The following is an 18,440-nucleotide window of genomic DNA, read 5'->3' as shown; positions in this document are numbered from 1 at the left end:
ACTTTGTCGTGTAGGAGCACCTGTGCCAGATGCTTTTATCCGCCAGGAACTGAGCATTTTCGCAACAAGATCAGGAGATCTAAACTTGTTTCCTGTAAACAGTAATCTGTGAGTTGTGTTGTTGTTGTTTTGTGTGTTTTTGGTGTCATTTTGTGGTCGTTTTATGTACTTTTCTCTCATTTTATGTGTTTTTGTTGTTTTGTGTGTTTCTGTTGTAGTTTTGAGTGTGTTTTTTAAGTCATTTTGTGTATTTTTCTGTTTTTTTGTTTGTTTTTGTGGTTTATGTTTTGAATCACTTTGTGTTTTTCTGTTCATATTGTCATTTTTTGTGTATGTTTGTTGTGAATTTTGAGATTTTTTATTTATTTTTGTGTATATTTGTTGTTGTTTTGTGTATTTTGTTGTCGTTTAGCACGTCTCTATTATTTTGTATACTTTTCTTTCACTTTTTTTTGTGTGTGTCGTTTTGTGCAATTTTTTTACTGTAAAATAATTCTCCCAATGGGCCGAATTATTTTTCTGGCGGTTCAGATCTGGCCCTCAGGCCTTGTGTTTGACACACCTACACTACACTGTAACACACAGGTGATTATAATGCTGTGGGGTTTTTGTTACTTGTTATTCTGTATACTGTATATGTACTGTATTTGACAGCAGGATTTATTCAGTAATAATGTAACTAACAAACTAACATGTATCTCTGTGGCCATGCTGCTTCAGCCTCAGTTGAAAAAGTGAAATAACCTAAACAAAGCCTGCGGTAACCATGGCAACGCAAATGTTAAAAGTACTTTAAACACAATATGCTGTGAAGTCTTGATATTGATGACTGAATATGGTGTTACATTGGCTTTTGATGAATAATTCTGAGATAGCACATTGTTAGAGGAATTCTATATGTACTGCTCATGAATGTGTGTGAATCTGTGGATAAAAAGATGTGAAAACCCAAATACTGAATTATATATTTTTATTGCTGTAGAACGAAATATTTTCCTGTAAATAAATAAAACAACGCAACATAAATTGTAGTCCAATTCTTTTCGTACATTTTGTTTTTATCACGTTTTTGTGTGATTTTTCAAAAATAGTGCTGAAACCTTCCTCACGGATGTTGGTTCAATATAGATATGTCATCACACAGTAGGCCATGTGACTGTGTGGAGGTCATTAGAGTTCGGTGAACTCAACTTTGTGGTAAAGATGGTTTTAGCTTTGGGAAGTGGTCATAAAGAACAGATTTGGATAATTAAAACATTTATTTTGGTATTCACTCTACAAGACTAAATGGAAAGATTCCAGTTTAAAAGACACAAATTTCTGTCAAATAAATCCTTTAAACAAACATGTTTTTTATTTTATTTTTTTTATTTTTAATTTATTTATGTATTTAACTTCAGTTTTATTGACAAATAGCAATAGTTTACAAATCAGTAAAACATCATAAGGGGAGCAAAGAACAAAGTTGGGGAAAACATCACTAGCAAAAAAATAAAGCAAATACAGGTAGCACAGTGCGTCACATGGAGGTACAGGAAACAATTCTTCATACAGTTTTTTCACTTTTTTTGCTTTTCAAAAACTTTGGAGTATTTATATAATAATATTTAAACTCGATTAAGAAATTATAAAGATTTGGAAGGGATTTTGAGAATTCTGATTTGCCATTAATATGGCTAATGGTAAAATGTATTGATTTTTTTTTGTTTTCAAAGATAAAAACATCTTTTGCCATTATTATTTCTATGGTGTTTTTGGTTCCAGAATGATAACGTATATGGGCAGTGGTAAAACAAAATTTAATTCAATTCAATTTGATTCAACTTTATTTATAAAGCGCAATAATAATAGATTAACAATAGTCTTCTCAAAGCACTAGAACATGATATTATATTGTACAATATAACTATATAGTACACACAATATAATGTATTTTTTGTACAATATAGGCTATATTTGTACAATATACCATAGGGCTGCTCAATTAATCGAAATTCAATGACGATTTCTACACCCAACGATTACAAAAATAACATAATCGAGAAAAAAGATTATTTAAATTTTAAAAAAAGGCGTTTTTTACCCTCCCCCCACCCCTCTCAAAGCTAAAGCTAGCCTGCAGGCTAACACGAGGAAAGTTGTTGCTAGTGGTCTTGAAACATGGCAGGAGAAACGCTTGGTAAACTTATATCGGAACCAGGGATGTCCCGATTCGATAGTGATATCGGTCCGATATCAGCCAGAAAACCGGATTTTATCAGACTGCATCTAAAATATCCGATATAATATATATTGTTTTTTTAATTTATTTTTTTCAGTCATAGAATATTCTTATTCTAAAAGGTTAATTATATGTAATCCATTGGTTTATAAGAAATTGATCTCTTTTTTTTTTTAATAATCGAGCCTTTTCTAGCATTCCACACTACAAAATAAGTAATAAAAGTATGTATGATTCGTGCTGATGTTGTATCGGATTGATATCGGTATCGGCCAACACTCAAGGCTGCAATATCGGTATCGTATCAGAAGTGAAAAAGTTGTAACGGGACATCCCTAATGTGAACGCTCTGGGTTTGATGATGAAGACCTCGAGCAAAGACACATCACGTGCAAGAAGTGTTTTGTTTTGTGCAAAAGTGAACATACTTGATTTTAGTGTTTGAAGGATTTTTTTTTATGTTTAAAGTATATATTTTATGTTTTTTGTACAAAATATAAATAACTTTTTGGTTGACAAATAATCGTTTGAATAATCGTGATTTCAATTATGACTAAAATAATCGTGTAAATTATGTTTTCTATAATCAAGCAGCCCTATACAAGGCATACAATATTGTTTGTACAATATAATTGTATTGTTCGTACAATATAGTGACCCAAAATATATTTTCCCCTGTGACAGCTCTACGCTTCCATACAGTCTCATCAAACAAATCTATAAGAAAAATGATGTCCTTTTTAATCAATTTTTGATTAAATAAACTTTTGTTTTTATCAATAATTCTACCAATATTCCAAATTATATCTTTATGAGGAGAAAAATTATGACAATAGTATAGTTTTTAAGATAGCAGAGCTTGTTGGTAAAACATTTTTAAGGTTTGTTTACGTTCTGTATGACGTCGTCTCGTTTCTAACCCGGTGTGTTTTAGCGCCCCCTGGTGGTCAGAGTGACTCCCTGCGCCTCCTCCCCTCAGTGATCAACAAGCAGGTGACATAATAACTGGCTCACCCTCCAACACTGAGGCAAAATGGCCGATAGTAAACTAACCGATCACACAGCGTCTGACAGTCTTCAAGAGGTTACGCACGCTTTGTTTACAGCTTGAGAGCACTTCAAGCGGACCCTCGTCCTTTTCTTTTCCTTCTCGATGACTAACGACCTTTGGGCTGCCGGTGATGTCATCTCTTATTCAGTTTTGCCTCGAAGAACGAACTAGCTCGCTAGGCTAGCTAGCCTTGCTAGCTGTAGGTCTGCAAGCTCCTGTGCACACCAGCACTTTATGCCCTGTGTGATTCCCGAGGTGAGTGTTTTTTTTTATTTTTTTTAAAGCTTCTGCTTCGGTAGCTTTGGAGTCGAGTGTTTTCCTTGCGTTGCGTATTAATGTCAGCAATGTGTATTTTATTTAGCTCGGCGTAAATGTTGCAGCTTCATGCTAAAAACGCTGTGGTAACGTCACAGAAGTTGACTTGACTCAGCTGTCAACAATGTTTCGGTACCTGAGAGGGTTAATAATCAGGACTAATAACCTAATGATCAGTTACTAACCACAGCAACTAGTTACATGCAGACAACCATTGGGGATGCTTCACTAGTTAGCATTGTTTGACCTTTTGCAGACATGGTTGATGTAAACACAACAATTAGCACGATTGCTGTTGGTAGCTACCTGTTTAACACCAGTGAATATATAGTTAAACCAGTTAGTTGTGTCCAACAAATTAGTGAAATTTGGAAGATAAAGACAACTACTGGTAACCTGTGTGAAACCAGTGTATATATGATATATTAACAAGAAATAATAGTAAATCCAAGCAGCAATTGGTTATCTGTTTAAAGCCAGGTTTATTAATATATGTTCAGTGTTAGTGGTTATTAGTATAAAGTCAGTGGATATTATAGTTAAGCCAGTTAGCGGTGTTGAACAAATTACTTGGATTTAGTTAGACTTAAGCCTGCTAGCTTAAAAGCAGTGCAGTTATTTGAGCTGTAATTTGGTGTTATGGAGATTTAGAATAAAACCATTGGGTTACAAGTTAGCACTGTTAAATATATGCAGTTAAGTCCATATATATTTGGACACTGACAATTTTTTTTCTTTTTACTTGTTTAACTATTCCAATAGGGATGTCCTGATACAACTGTTTCCACTTCCGATACGATGCCGATATTACAGTCTTGCGTATTGGCCGATTATCGATACGATGTCAGCACACATCATGCATACTTGTTACTTATTTTGTAGTGTGCAATGTTGGAAAAGGCTTGATAAAGTGATGTTACTCAAACAGAGAACAATAGTCAGCAACAGTAGGTATGAGAAAAACTGACCCATTTATTATAAACCAATTGGTTACATACATTTTAACCTTCAACATAATATCTACAGTATTCTACAATTGAATAAATATATTATAATATAAATCGGAGATTTAAGATGCAGCCCGATAAAATCCAATATTTGTTTTCTGGCTGATATCGGATTGGGACAGTAATTATAGATATAATGGACATGAACATAAAGTACAGACTCTTAGCTTTTATATGAGGGTATTCACATTCAGGAGTTTCAGCTCCTTAACATGTGCTGCCCTGTTTTAATAGGGACTAAAAGAAATTGGACAATTGACTCAAACGCCATTGCATGGGCAGGTGTGGGCAATTCCTTCGTTACGTCATTATCAATGAAACATATAAAAGGCCTGGAGTTGATTTGAGCTGTAGTGATTGTATTTGGAAGATTTTGCTCTGAAGACAACATGCGGTCAAAGGAGCTCTCCATGCAGGTGAAACGAGCCCTCCTTAAGTTCCGAAAACAGAAAAAACCCATCTGTGAAATTGCTACAATATTAGGAGTGGCTAAATCTTGAGTTTTGTACATCCTAAGATAGAAAACAAGCACTAGTGAACTTGGAAACGTCCATGGAAGAAAACAGTGGTGAATGATTGCAGAATAATTTCCATGGTGAAGAGAAACCCCTTGACAACACAAGAGAAAATGGCATGAGAGTAAATACAGAGGGTTCAAGCCACTCATAAGCCTCAAGAATAGAACGACTCGATTGGACTTTGCTAAAAAAAATATCGTTTATATCGTCATTCCACGATATAAACGATAAATTCCGAGGGCCACCGGCCATTTGTCCCTCGATCTAGCCAAGAATGCTCAAAAAAAAAACTGCCCGTTTGTTGTCAACTTTTATTCTCTGGAGCAGAACGCTGTTTACGGAAGCTCTGACGTTCACCGCCACCGCCCCCTTCACACACCGCCGTCTGTGTGTGTGTGGCTCATCATGGCTACCTGAAGCTACCGTGTTGCGATACATCATGGACCACTATTTGGTTAAAACCAGACAACCATCCAACAAAGGGAACCAATTCAAGTTCCTCCGTCAGATCCACCCAAAGTTCCACAAACACGGGGACAGAGATGAACCTGTAGCAACGATTATGAACTGGCAACTCAACTAAAGCTAACTATGCTAAGCTAACAAACAGACACACTGACTGGGCTAAGAGGTAATGCTAACCACTCCATATAAGGAATAATAGACCAAGTAAAAAGAACAACTTACTCTCATAAAACTACAGAGAGCCATCGATTTGTTTATGATCAGATTTAACACTTGCATGGAAGGATAAAAGCTAAACATGTCACACGTTGTGTGAAATAAATGTTAGCATAAATAATAATGTCACTATTAATCCGTCCCAATTTGTGAAACGCAATATTTTTTATTTATATTTCACGTGTTAACAGACAAAGCTGGTCCCATTAGACTAATGTAACTATTGAGATTATTACACATAAATATACTGAATGATTAAATAATCAGCTTGATGTGGTTTAATTATAGGAAATCAGAGAAATATTTATTTATTTTATTTATTTATTTATTTATTCAGTTTATTTCCGACATGGTTTACCAATCATGACTTTATGTAACTCACTTTCAGATAAATGAAACAAGATTAATCAGCAGTAAAAACATTAATGGAGTTATTTGTGCTTTCCATGTGCTTTTTTTTTAGAAAATGATTGTATTTCAAATGAGGAAATAAAGAAATTACATACAATAACACTAATAGTGACCCACATACACTAAGATGTTCCATTATATATCAGCTCATGAACTCTGAGTCAGCAGCTATTGTAGCCTTTTGAAATGTCTAATGTTGATGTATTCAGATTTATTTGTGTTTGTAAAGAACCTGTTTACACTAAGTTGTGATTTTTTAAATTACATTTTTTTATTTTTTTTAAAATCGTTTTTATTTATCGTGATTTTTTTAATCGTTATCGTGATAAATAGCAGAAATTATCGGGATAATTTTTTTTTTTGTCAATATCGCCCGTCCCTACTGTGAAAACGTGAAATATAATTAAAAAAATATTGCATTTCACAAGTTTGGATGGCTGCATAGTGACATTAATATTATGCTAACATTTATTTCACACAACATGTGACATGTTTAACTTTTATTCTTCCATACAAGTGTTAAATCTGACCATAAACAAATCGATGGCTCTCTGTGGCTTTATGACGGTGAGACATGTTCTTTTTATTTGGCCTATTCCTTACATGGAGTGGTTAGCGTTAGCTCTGTGTATCTGTGTGTTAACTTAGCATAGTTAGCTTTAGTTGAGTTTCCAGTTCATAACAGGTTCATCACTGTCCTTGTGTTTGTGGAACTTTGGGTGAATCTGACGGAGGAACTTGGATTGGTTCACTTTGTTGGATGGTTGTCTGGTTTAACCAAGTAGCGGTCCATGATGTATCGCAGCTCGGCAGCTTCAGGTAGCCGTGACGAGCACCGCAGTCTGTCTGTGTGAGAGCTGGGGGTTGGAGGCGTGGTGCACACTGCGGCCGCGGAGGCTTCGCTGTAGAGGTCCCGTAAACTGCATTCCGCTCCAGAGAATAATTAGTTGACAACATATAGGAGCAGTTTTGGCCTGTGGAACAAGGATTTTGTGGGTATTCTTGGCTAGATTGAGGGACAAATGGCCGGTGGCCCTCGCTAATTTCCAACATGAGAATTTGTCGTTTATATCGTGGGATGACATATTCTTACCGGTGAGAATATTTTTGAAAGGGTTTTCAACAATGTATTGGAAAAGAAGATTTTATTTTCAGTTATTTAGTTTGTCCAATCACTTTTGAGTCTTTGAAAAAAAGGGTTTGTTTAAAAAAGGCTTTAGTTCCTCAGATTTGTATGCAATTTTTTTTGTTCAAAACTCTGAATTAAAGCTGTAAGTCTGCACTTCAACTGCATCTGAATTGTTTAGTTTAAAATTCATTTTAGTACTGTACAGAACCAAAATTTGAGAAAATATCTCTGTCCAATTATTTATGGACCTAACTTAGTCAATGTATTTACTTTTTTTTTTAAACACATACAGCTGCTAATCTGAAATCTGTCGGCTTGCTTTACCAGTGAGTCCAGTGAACTGTGGAAAATACGCTACTGGGATCATTCTACACAAGGTTACAGCTACTAGTTGCCATTTAAAAGTAGTTGACTAGTCAAAGATTATTGAAAAGCTCAAGCGACTAATTGGATGATAAATCGTACAATTATTTGCTCTGTGATTCTACAGTCTTTTAAATTTGGCTTGAATCAGGGAAGCTTTTTTATTATGTCAAGGGTGAAATGCTCCCAGAATAGCGATGGGTGATAGTGACTAAAAAATTCATCCCGATAATTTCTGGTATTTATCACGGTAACAGTAAAAAATTACTATGAATAACAAGTTCCGATGAACTACGGCCAGGCCCGCGGAACGTCTCCGCGCCGAATAACATGTATCACGTTCCCGAGAATTCAGTCAAATGACTCGGTTCCAGAGTGTTAAAAAAAGGTCTGTGAGAGGCTCCTAGAATCCGCTCATAGAATATCCATGTCAAATTACAGCCCAATTCAGTGAGTATTAACAGAGGAGTAGTCATTTGAAAATGTGGCCCCCTGTGGCATGTACGGTGTAATGGGCCCCATTCATATATTGGTATGTGTCAATGATTCGGTACCACCAACTGTCGCAGTATTTGACTCACAAATAAATGAGAAAACAACTTTAATGGAAATTGCCTTTGAAACGATATATCACACGACTATGTTCCCAAAAATTTGGGAATTACTGGAAATGCGTGGTGGGCTCCTTTATTCATAGAGTATTCATATCAAACTGCATTCCGATCTAACGAGAACTAAAGGACGAGTAGTCATTCAAAAAATTGCTATTAGCTATCATATATATATATATATATATATATATATATATATATATATATATATATATACACACAGTTCAGTACCCCTTTGCTTATCCTCATTTAACAACATGTTTTCTGTTGACCGGTGTGAGGTTGAAAAAGATCATGACCTTCGTAACAAGTCGCTCACTCATCATGTTCGCTTGCATGCTTTCTGGATCAGACTTCACCTGTGCACAGAAATGTAGTTCAATGTCATATGTCTGGCTGTGCAGTTGGTGTGTGCGTGTGTGTGTGTGATCGTTGATGAATTATGCAGCAAGAAGCTAGAGCTGTCTGGTTAACGTTACAGTCGTGACAACAAAGATTTTAAAAGCGTGCAAAGCATTGATCGTGTGTGTGTGTGTTTTTTCGTGAGCGCTGATCGGTGTCATGAATGATTCAGGTTGTGTTTTTCTCTTCGCAGACAGGAGAATCAGGAAGGGGAGCAGTAGTTCATGGAAGACAAGAAAAAGAAGAAGGAAGATAAAAAGAAATCCTCTCAGAAGGTGAGTCTGCTCACAGTCACCAAGCAGGCCCGGATCCTTATGGTTTGATCACATCAGTCAGGTCTGTTGATATTTGGACACTCCAGTGGATTTAGAAGCTCTTGTTTTGTTTACATGAAGAAGAGAAAGCGAAACTCCGCCTCCATAGGGTGGCGCTGTATCCTTTATAAGGGATGCATTTTGACGTAGTTCAGCGTCTCTTGTCCATGTATTATAAGATATTTAGGGCCCAAATTTTTTTCAGAAAATATATGTTTTTAACTCGTGTGACAAAAAAAATAAATAATAATTAAAAAAAAAAAAAAACATGATTAGATAGAAATGTAATTTAAAACAAGTGTAAGCTACAATAAAAAGGTAGATATAAGTTGTACTGACATGGATTATTCTGACTACTCCTTTTTAGTTATTTATAATATGTCATATGAAAATGTATTATAGGGCCCTATAAAATAAATTCCATTTTTTTCCAAATGCCGTTTTATTTTTTTCCAAATTCCATGTTTTCGAATACAATTTTTTTTATTCCGTTTTTTAAAAAAAATATTAATAATTTTTTTCAGAAAATATTAGTTTTTAAGTCCTGTGAGGAAAAAATAAATACAAAAAATGAAAACCATAATTAAACATGTACTGTATGTCAAAACTAAAAATGTAGTTTAAAATCCATGCTTGGCATTTGTCGACAAATTTCTGAAGTGTTTTTAAAGACATGATTACTTCATAAAAGAAGCAGAATCCAAAGACTGCTGCTGTTGATGTGAGGTGAACCGTCTCTTGTCACCTGGTGATGACACTGAGACCTCAGAATGTCAAAGGGTTCACATTGAAACATTAAAAGTGACTGTTTTAATCAGGGTTGGGGTCAATTATAACTGTAATCGCGTAATTGATCATTAACTCGTTCACTGCCAGCCATTTTCAGAATGGCTACCCCCCTCACTGCCAGCCATTTTAGAGCATTTTTACTGATTTTTAAAGACCCACAGAATATTTTGTACTATGACAATCTAAAACTTACTTTCACTAGAACATTTTTTTTTGTTTCTAGCTTGTTTTGATCTTCCGTAATCAGCAGTTGAATAGAGGCAAGTTTTGCACAAATCAGTGATTTTAAAGCTATTTTTTTTGCTTTAGTGACACCTCAACATTGGTTTCCTTCTATAATACTACAAAAACAACACTGAGATTGTGCTTTTGATGGCAACATTATTAGTATTTTGCTATCTGAGTCAGAGTTGACTGGTTTTCTTACTGTATTTTGGCGTTTCTCCAAGTCTCTTCCCCCGTCATTCCCCCCACACGCAACTTCCTCCCGGACATGCTGAGTGTCACCGCTTGCCCTGGTTTGTTGATCGTTTCCTCTCACGATCGCGACACTCTAATTAGTCCACCTAGTTCCACACATGCTCTGGTCGAGTGTGAGCTGCTGGGAGCTTTACCATCAACTCTTGTAGCACTATTTTCTATCTTGTAAACTTCTTTGCTTCCCCCCTAACCTCTGCCCATCATGGCTAATCTCTCATCCAAAGGTGCGCTGCTGCCACCTACATGGCACCAGTTGGTCACTACATCATAGTACAAGCCTGATATTCATTAGAACTCAGTCACACTGTCTCCTAGCAACCCCCGTTGAAAAACACAATTGACGTATCTTTACATCAATGGCAGCGAGCGTTTGGAATTGAAATGACATATATTTACGTCAATGGCAGTGAGTGAGTTAATTACAATTATAGCGTAATTGGATTTTTCAAAATCTGTTGCTGGTGCAATCATAATTAAATTGTAATTGAGTTCAGGTAATTAACTTTGTAATTGTAATTTCCATGAAAATTCTATTGAAATTGTCATTTATAATTTAACACAAAACTGGGGAATCATGTTACAGTTCTACACATACAGGTATAGTTAACAATTATTAATATTTTCATATCAAGCTTTTGCACATTTTAGCACAAAAAAGGCTCAGATGCCCACATTAAAAATATTAAAACCTACATTTTCATTGATTAAGAAATAGGAAGCCTAACAAGGTAACGAATAGATATTAAAGAAATTAGACGATAGATATTTGTTTTTAGTGTATTTTACAGTTATCATGAGATGCCAAAACCAGAGGAGGATTAACTTTTATTTGATTATTTATTTCAGGCTCAGTAATTGTGATTAATTGTAATTGAACTTTAGTAATTTAGAACATAATTATAATTGACTTTCCGAGGATAAAAAAAAAATTGTAATTTAATTGTAATTGGAAAAATTGTGGTCACTGTAATCATAATTGAGGGGTAATTGAAAATGTAAGTTTAACTGAAAAATGTGATTGATCTCCAACCCTGATCAAGATTATCCTAGTTTGCCTATTTGGTTTTGGTTCTTTGTTAAATACAGCAACGTGTATAAGCCTAGATTTGAATCTCTTTGAGTTGATGTAAAAGTGTTCAGCTTGACTGATTTCTTTTTTTAACTCATTGTGATGATGTGCAGAGCTGAATAATGCCTTAAACTGTGGCTTAGTGTTATCTCTGCTTTCTCTGTTTCTCATTCATTTCCTTTAGGTGCCAGAACAGAAAATCAAAGGTATGATTGTGTGATTTATCTCTTCTGTCTTGTTTCTTCATGCATGGCAAGTTCAGTGCTGGAGAGTCTCTGTCCTGCATGTATTTGATCCTACCCTGCCCCGACGCAGCTGCTGTCAATGGAAGCTCATTATAAAGCTTCCTGTAGAGATGCATGCCATCATCATTAGATTCAGGGATACAGCTGAAACATGCAGAACAGGAGCTTTCCAGGACCAGACTTTGAGCACCACTTTGTTTTACCCATCACCTTATAGTTGTGAAGTTGAAAAAAAAAAAAAAAAAATCAATAGTCGATTAATCTGGATTTTATCATTGCCGATTATGAATCCCCTCTTCAATTTACAATCGATTTACATTTTCCAAATTGCAACATAAACCAAGCGAGTTGTCTAAATTGGATTTTTCCAATTTCATTATACAATAATAAAGTGCTCTGAAGTATTACTAAAAAGAGATGTCAAATAATTCAGCAGCTGACTAATGAATGTAAGATCAATAATAATAATATTGTTATAGAAATGTGTAACTAGGGATGTAACGTTTCACTCAACTCCCGATGCGATTCGATTCACAATACGATTTTCTCACGATTTATTTTAAATTGAAAAATATTTCTTTATTTTTTTTGGGGGGGGGGAAATAGAAAATACTGTACCATTTTCTTTTTATTTTTCATTGTCAAAAATGAATCCCTTGATAAACTATTCAAAACAATGCAATTTAACTAAAAATAAATCTTGAATGAACTAAATAAAAGAATAATACAAATGAAGAAGAAGCCCATTAATTTAAATTCTGGTTCTATGGTAAACAATGCAAAACTGCATAATAGTTCTTTTTAAAAGTGCAATTGAAAATGTATTTTGTGCCTTAACAATTGGACTTCAGATATTTGTTTGGACCAGCAGAGGGCGCTGATAACCCAGTGGTCAGTTAGGATGCAGCTATTCTGTGCAATGAAGAAGAGATGCTATGCTAGCAGACAGAGCTAACAGAAAAACGTGACTTTTACAGATATTCATGTAATATTACAGATATTCTTTCAGTGCTAAATGGGTAATGAATCATTTATGAACATGTTTAAGAGTAGAAGGCGGCCAGAAAAAAAGTAGTAGCAGATTCCGTCCGCCGCCTCAGCATTTGGACAAGAGAAGGATAAACATATAAATATTAAAAAAAGTACTGCGATTAAATTTTCAGAAAATCGATACGAACCGTGACACCTATGAATCAATTTTTAACTGCCTTACGATTAATCGTTACATCCCTATTTGTAACCAACGTCATTAATCAAAATTGAATCACAAAATTGGGCTGATGAATCACCTTTACTCTCAAATAGATTCAACTTCACTCATAGCTGTTACTTCCTCTAAAATGAATATGAATACTTATAAAGTCACTTTTAGTCTTATAAAGTGTTTATAAGCTGACATATAAAAGTGTTTAGTATCAGACACGGAGGATTTTTTTTTTATGCTTTTACTCACACATCCACATGTGCTTTTCCAGTCACATCATGTAATCATTATTAAAGCATGCTTTGAAGTCTCTTTCTTAATCATCACAAATGTGTAACATCCATGTTATTCAAAATCTGATGCATGTCAAAAAGATGTTCACTTCTGGAAGAAAACATAAAAATTTGTACATCGGGATTTTTGAGTATGCTCAATTCATTTTTAATAAGATCCACGCTGGCAAACCAACAGTTCTCACTCAAAATCAAGAAACCCAAGATAGCCAAAAAATTTAAACATTTGTTTCGTTCATTTATGTATTAATCAGATATTTACATCAAAAGTTTGTGTTTAATCATTGTACATGTTGGCAAGTGCAGCAAAATAAACACATCATCAGATTAATGCTTATGCATGCATGCACCACGATCACACAATGGGTATAATCTTCCTTAAAAGTAAATGAAAATACATAAATTAATTCATGTTTTGATGGGTATTTAAATCAAGTTTTTCACCCTTTAACTGGTATTTTTGTCATACACTGTTGTGCTTGCAAATAAATTGCAATTTCACCTTTTTCATGTGTAAAGCGTTATGGTGGCCATCTTATATTTAGCTCTTGATGCAATTTACACTATTTTAAGCTTTTTCATGACAATCCTTGTACCCGAAAAACCTAGATTTTTCCACAAAGATCATTTTTCTATGTCTTAACAGAACCAAAGTTATTTTAAGATTGAGATTCGAAATATGGATGGTGGCCATCTTGGATTCCTTGATTTTGAGTGGAAACCATTGGTTTGCCAGTTACTCAAAAAGTAAACTTCTTAGCCTAATACTGCTACTTATCTGCAGGGCTATGATGTGGGTTCACGTTTAACTTGAACCATTTTGTTTTGTTTTTCGATGTGATTGAAATTTTCTCTTTTGTCTTTGTGTGTCTTCTCAGTGCCAGAATCAACCAAACCCTCCTCTTCCTCCTCCTCCTCCTCCTCCTCCTCCTCCTCCTCCCAGCCACTCGCCTCCCCAGGCTCGGTGTCCCCCTGCCCTGGCCCCGTCGTCCCCTTGTCCCCCAGTCCCACTGCAGCCGGGGTATCGACCCAAGTCCCACCTGGTGGCGGGAACAATGCAAAGCAGCGGACTGCTGTGGCCAACGGACAGCCCTCCTCCGCCTCTTCCTCGTCCTCCTCCTCTGGAAGTCAGACCCCCCAGCAGCAGAGATACATGTCCAGAGAGGTTCCTCCGAGGTTTCGCTGCCAGCAGGACCACAAAGTGCTACTGAAGAGGGGCCAGCCTCCGCTGTCCTCCATGCTGCTGGGTGGAGGAGGTGGAAGTGGGGAAGGGGATGGAGGCAGTGGCTGGGCAGGGGGGGAGAACCCCAACGCAAACTCAGCAGGAGGCACAGGTGGGCCAACCATGATGAGTTAATGAGCGTGAGATAGTAGATAAATCTGTAAACATGTGACTTGTATCATTGAGCGTCTAATATCAGTTCTAAATGCTTAATAAGTCGTATTGAAGTTTAATGACACTTTGTGTTCCAAATCACATACTAACGTACTACTCATACTATGTTTGACGTCAAAATTAGTATGTAGTGCATTTACATTAGATAGTGACATTAAATTGATTTAGACCCACCCACATGTACAGTAGATCCACCACAGTCACTGTCCTGTTTTATCTGAATTAGAAACTCCTCCTCAACTGCTCCTTCTTTAGTTTTGTGTTGTCCTTTTTCTTTAACTGTTATGTTTTGTGTTGAAATGGTTAAACTGCTTTTAACATAGATTGGTTGTGTGTGTGTGTTTTTTTTCATGACAGATTCCAACCTGGGATCATCCTCTCCTTCATCCCCCAACTCCTCCTCCTCCTCATCATCATCATCATTGTCATCATCATGTGTTGCTGCTTTGTCGTCTTCTACTACTTCTACTACTATTACTACTTCAACTTATGCAAATTCCACATGGGGGGCCGGCTCTGGCAGCCAGGCCTCTTCTCAGGGCTGCGGAAAGGTGACGCTGGACGGGACTGACCTGGAGGATTGGCCTAGCATCGGGGGCGTGGCCAAACTGAGTCCAGACGGGGCTGATGGAGGAGGAGGAGGAGGAGGAGGAGAAGGAGTGCCGAAAAACGACGGCAACAGTAGTGCCTCATGGAGCGAGAGAAACATCCAGCAGAAGGGAGGAACAGCAGCAGGAGGAGGAGAAGGGAACATGAACAATCCTTCCCAGCCTCGTTCTTCCTCTCCGTCCTCCTCTTCCTCACTTAGTGAATGTGTTCAGTCAAGCAGCAGCAGCAGCGCGTGGGCATCATCCGCCTCGTCTCGGGCAGATCCAAGGTCGGGCTCAGCAGCGTTTTACAATTCCAAAGTCTCCCATCTCCTTCCCGGGCCTCAGGAGAGCACCACAGGTGGCAGCGTCACCGGTGCCGACTTCAACCCCAATGTGAACCCGTCTGCTTGGCCCGCCCTGGTGCAGAGCGGGGAGTCCACGGGTGAAGGCCTTCCACCCCACCTGTCCATCACTTCCGCTTCCTTGTTCCCTGCCACCACCACCACCCACAGTGTTTCCTCCGTGCACCAAGCCGGAGATCATCAGCAGCAGCACAGCGAGCCAGCCGACACAGGCAGAAGTGAAGAGCCGGGTTCGGACGCAGGACCAAATCAAGATGTCAAGAGCGAAGTCGACTTTGTGGCTCCCGGTGAAAGAGAGAGGAGCCCCACCTTGTCCGGGTCCTCGTCGTCCTCCTCTTCTTGGAGAGAGTCCTCTGAGCCCAACGCAGACGGGAAGAGACAAGCCGGCGTGACTGGAGCCCAGGGGCCGGTGGGGAGTGTTTGGGGCTTTGGGGGACAGGGGGACAAATCGGGCTGGGGTAGGGGCAACTGTGGTGATTCAGCGACGGTAACTCAGGGAGCATGGGAAGAAGGTGGCTCGGAGTCGGGGTGGAGCGGTGGTGCAGGAGGGGCTGTTTTGAGAAATTCAACTATAGGAAGTGGAGGAGGAGGAGTGGACGGTGGGGGTAGGGGTGGCAGCAGTAACATGGAGGACTCTGCTTCGCCAAAGTTTGCAACTATGTCAAAGGCTTGGGACAATCAGAAAGGGAGCGAGGGTAAGGATGGGGCCTTTGGAGAGTGGGGCGGAGGCCGTAGCCAGGGTGGAGGCACTGAAGGCAGAGGATCGTCTTCATCAACCGGGAGCGGCGGCGGCGGAGGGAGTGGCAGCAGACCCCAGGACCAGTCCTCGTCTGCCAGCCCACATTCCCAACAGACTTCCAACGCTGAAGTGGCCTTAATGAGCATGCTGAACCGATCTGACCTGGACCCTCGGGTGCTGTCCAACACGGGCTGGGGCAAAACCCAGATTAGACAGAATGTGTCCTGGAACCTGGACACCAAGAAAGGAGGTGGGGACAGAAACTCTTCCTCTTCCTCCGTTGTCTTTCCATCCACACCCATGAACACCAGCCCTGGTTTCCAGTCCAGTACTGGTTCAGTCATTAAAGATTCTCCTGCTGGCACTCCGAGCCTCGGCCCGTCGACAGTGAGGGACAGCTGGGATGGTGCTGCTAGTCGGCCCCCCTGTGGTCCCAGTGGCACCATTAAGAACGCAGAATCGCCAGTAGAAAGTGTAGAGGGTGTCCAGGGAAAGGCAGCTGGAGGGTGGGACGATGGTCCACCTGAGAACCAGGCTAAAGGGTGGGGGGAGCACAGAGGTGGGGGAAATTGGAGAGACTATGGAGAACAGGGTACTGGTTGGACTGAAGGTCCAGAGGATAAGGGAACTGGAGGGTGGAAAGGGACTGGGAGAGGTGAGGCGGGCAGTTGGGGAGGAGACTGGGGCAAAAGAGATTCTGCGCCTGGGAGTGGGTGGGGGGATGGGCGGAGCAGAGGAGGGAGAAACTCTGATGAGGGACCCTCTTGGGGGAGTCCAGAGGATGCGGGACCCCAGCGAGGAGGCTGGGGAGGGGGAGAAGTGGGAGGAGGCAAATCCCACCAGGAGTGGGGGGGTGTGAAACCCCACGCTGCAGCAGCACAGATACCAAACAGCCAAGTGACACTCATGAAATCCCCAAATCAACAGCAACACCAATCACAGGGCCAGCAGCCGCCAGCTGGTCCCACGCAGGGTGGGTGGAGCAACAACCCACCTAACACAGGAGGTGGAGCTCCACCTGCCAAAAATCCCAACCAAAGCTCGGGCTGGACCTCCGGCCCCATTCCTCAAATCTCCTCTGGTGGAGGCGACTCCCTGGAGCCCAGTGGGTGGGACGAGCCCTCCCCTCAGTCCATCAGCCGCAAAATGGAAATCGATGACGGCACGTCAGCCTGGGGTGACCCCTCCCGCTGCAACAGCAAGAATGTGAACATGTGGGACAAGAACAGCGCTGCTTTAGGGCAAAGCCACGGTCAAGGGGTCCCACCAGCACCCCCATCCACCTCCGTGCAGCCGCAGCAGCAGCCGCCACGACGACAGCACGGTGCCAACACCAACTCTGGCAGCGGTGCAGTAGGTACGAGGAAGCCAATCAGAACCAGAGCAGACCTATTGTCACCTGGGTACACACTTCAGTATACTCTGTTGTCATGCAGGTCAGGGCTTGTGGGGAGGAAGCGGACAAGCAGCGGATAACGGGTCATCTTCCTGGAGTCAGGCGCCTGACTCAGCGTCTGGTTGGGGCGAGCCGGATGAACCAGGAAAAGCATCGGGGTGGTCGACTCGTTCACCCAATCCTGGAAAACCTGGTGAGTGATGGAAAAACTGAAATAATGTATTCAAAGAGGATTTGTTTGAATCTTAACTCTGCACCAGTGGAACCGTTATTGAAGTGTTTACGTTCATAATATACAAATATTATACACTTAAGCAATGGTTCTCAGCTGCTCTAACCTATAGAATCTGACAAGCTGCCAACCAAATCAAGATTCAAGAGATACAAGATTCCTTTATTGTTACATCTCAATGTACACAAGAGTAATATTCTTGGCCTTTGGCTCCTTGCTCTTCGAGCAACGATAACAATGATACTAATAAAAACTTGGAGCATTGAAAAAACTGCACATGATATGTATATATACATAACTAAAAACGATCAAATTAAGAAGAAATGGGGAGCTTGAATGCCTGTGACTCCATCAGCTGAAAGACTGTTCTATGTAACCTGTAGAAGCTGCACAATGAACATGCAAATACGAAACACTTTAAACTCATGCTTATAGAGGTCGACATGTTTGACAAACTGATATTTGATAACTCAAGGAAGTCCTTTTCCATAATTCTAACTGGTTTATGAGGTTAAAGGTGTCCGATGGTAGTCTTTGCCATTTTAAGCTACCTTCTTTGGACAAAGTTCTTGTAATGTAATGTTCCTGGTCTTCTTAGGAATAACCTGATATGGCCAAGGAA

The 18,440-nt window shown here is 39.4% G+C and overlaps 1 protein-coding gene across 3 annotated transcripts in view; it reads left to right on the top strand.

Annotated features, from left to right (window-relative positions):
• The first annotated feature begins 3,210 nt into the window (after nucleotides 1–3,210).
• Nucleotides 3,211–18,440, top strand: part of LOC114468023 (trinucleotide repeat-containing gene 6B protein-like) — a 30,286-nt gene continuing 15,056 nt past the window's right edge. For all 3 annotated transcript variants that reach the window (XM_028454645.1, XM_028454644.1, XM_028454643.1), the window contains exons 1-6: nucleotides 3,211–3,527; nucleotides 8,903–8,984; nucleotides 11,546–11,567; nucleotides 13,982–14,437; nucleotides 14,857–17,547; nucleotides 17,627–17,779. In XM_028454645.1, the coding sequence (XP_028310446.1) occupies nucleotides 8,934–8,984; nucleotides 11,546–11,567; nucleotides 13,982–14,437; nucleotides 14,857–17,547; nucleotides 17,627–17,779 (3,373 nt within the window). In that variant the 5' untranslated portion in view covers nucleotides 3,211–3,527; nucleotides 8,903–8,933. The remainder of the gene's footprint in view (nucleotides 3,528–8,902; nucleotides 8,985–11,545; nucleotides 11,568–13,981; nucleotides 14,438–14,856; nucleotides 17,548–17,626; nucleotides 17,780–18,440) is intronic.

The sequence above is a fragment of the Gouania willdenowi genome, chromosome 8, assembly GCF_900634775.1.
Source record: "Gouania willdenowi chromosome 8, fGouWil2.1, whole genome shotgun sequence".
Taxonomy (NCBI): Eukaryota; Metazoa; Chordata; class Actinopteri; order Blenniiformes; family Gobiesocidae; genus Gouania; species Gouania willdenowi.
The sequence above is the reverse complement of the archived record's forward strand: the minus strand, read 5'-3'. Positions and strand labels throughout refer to the sequence as shown.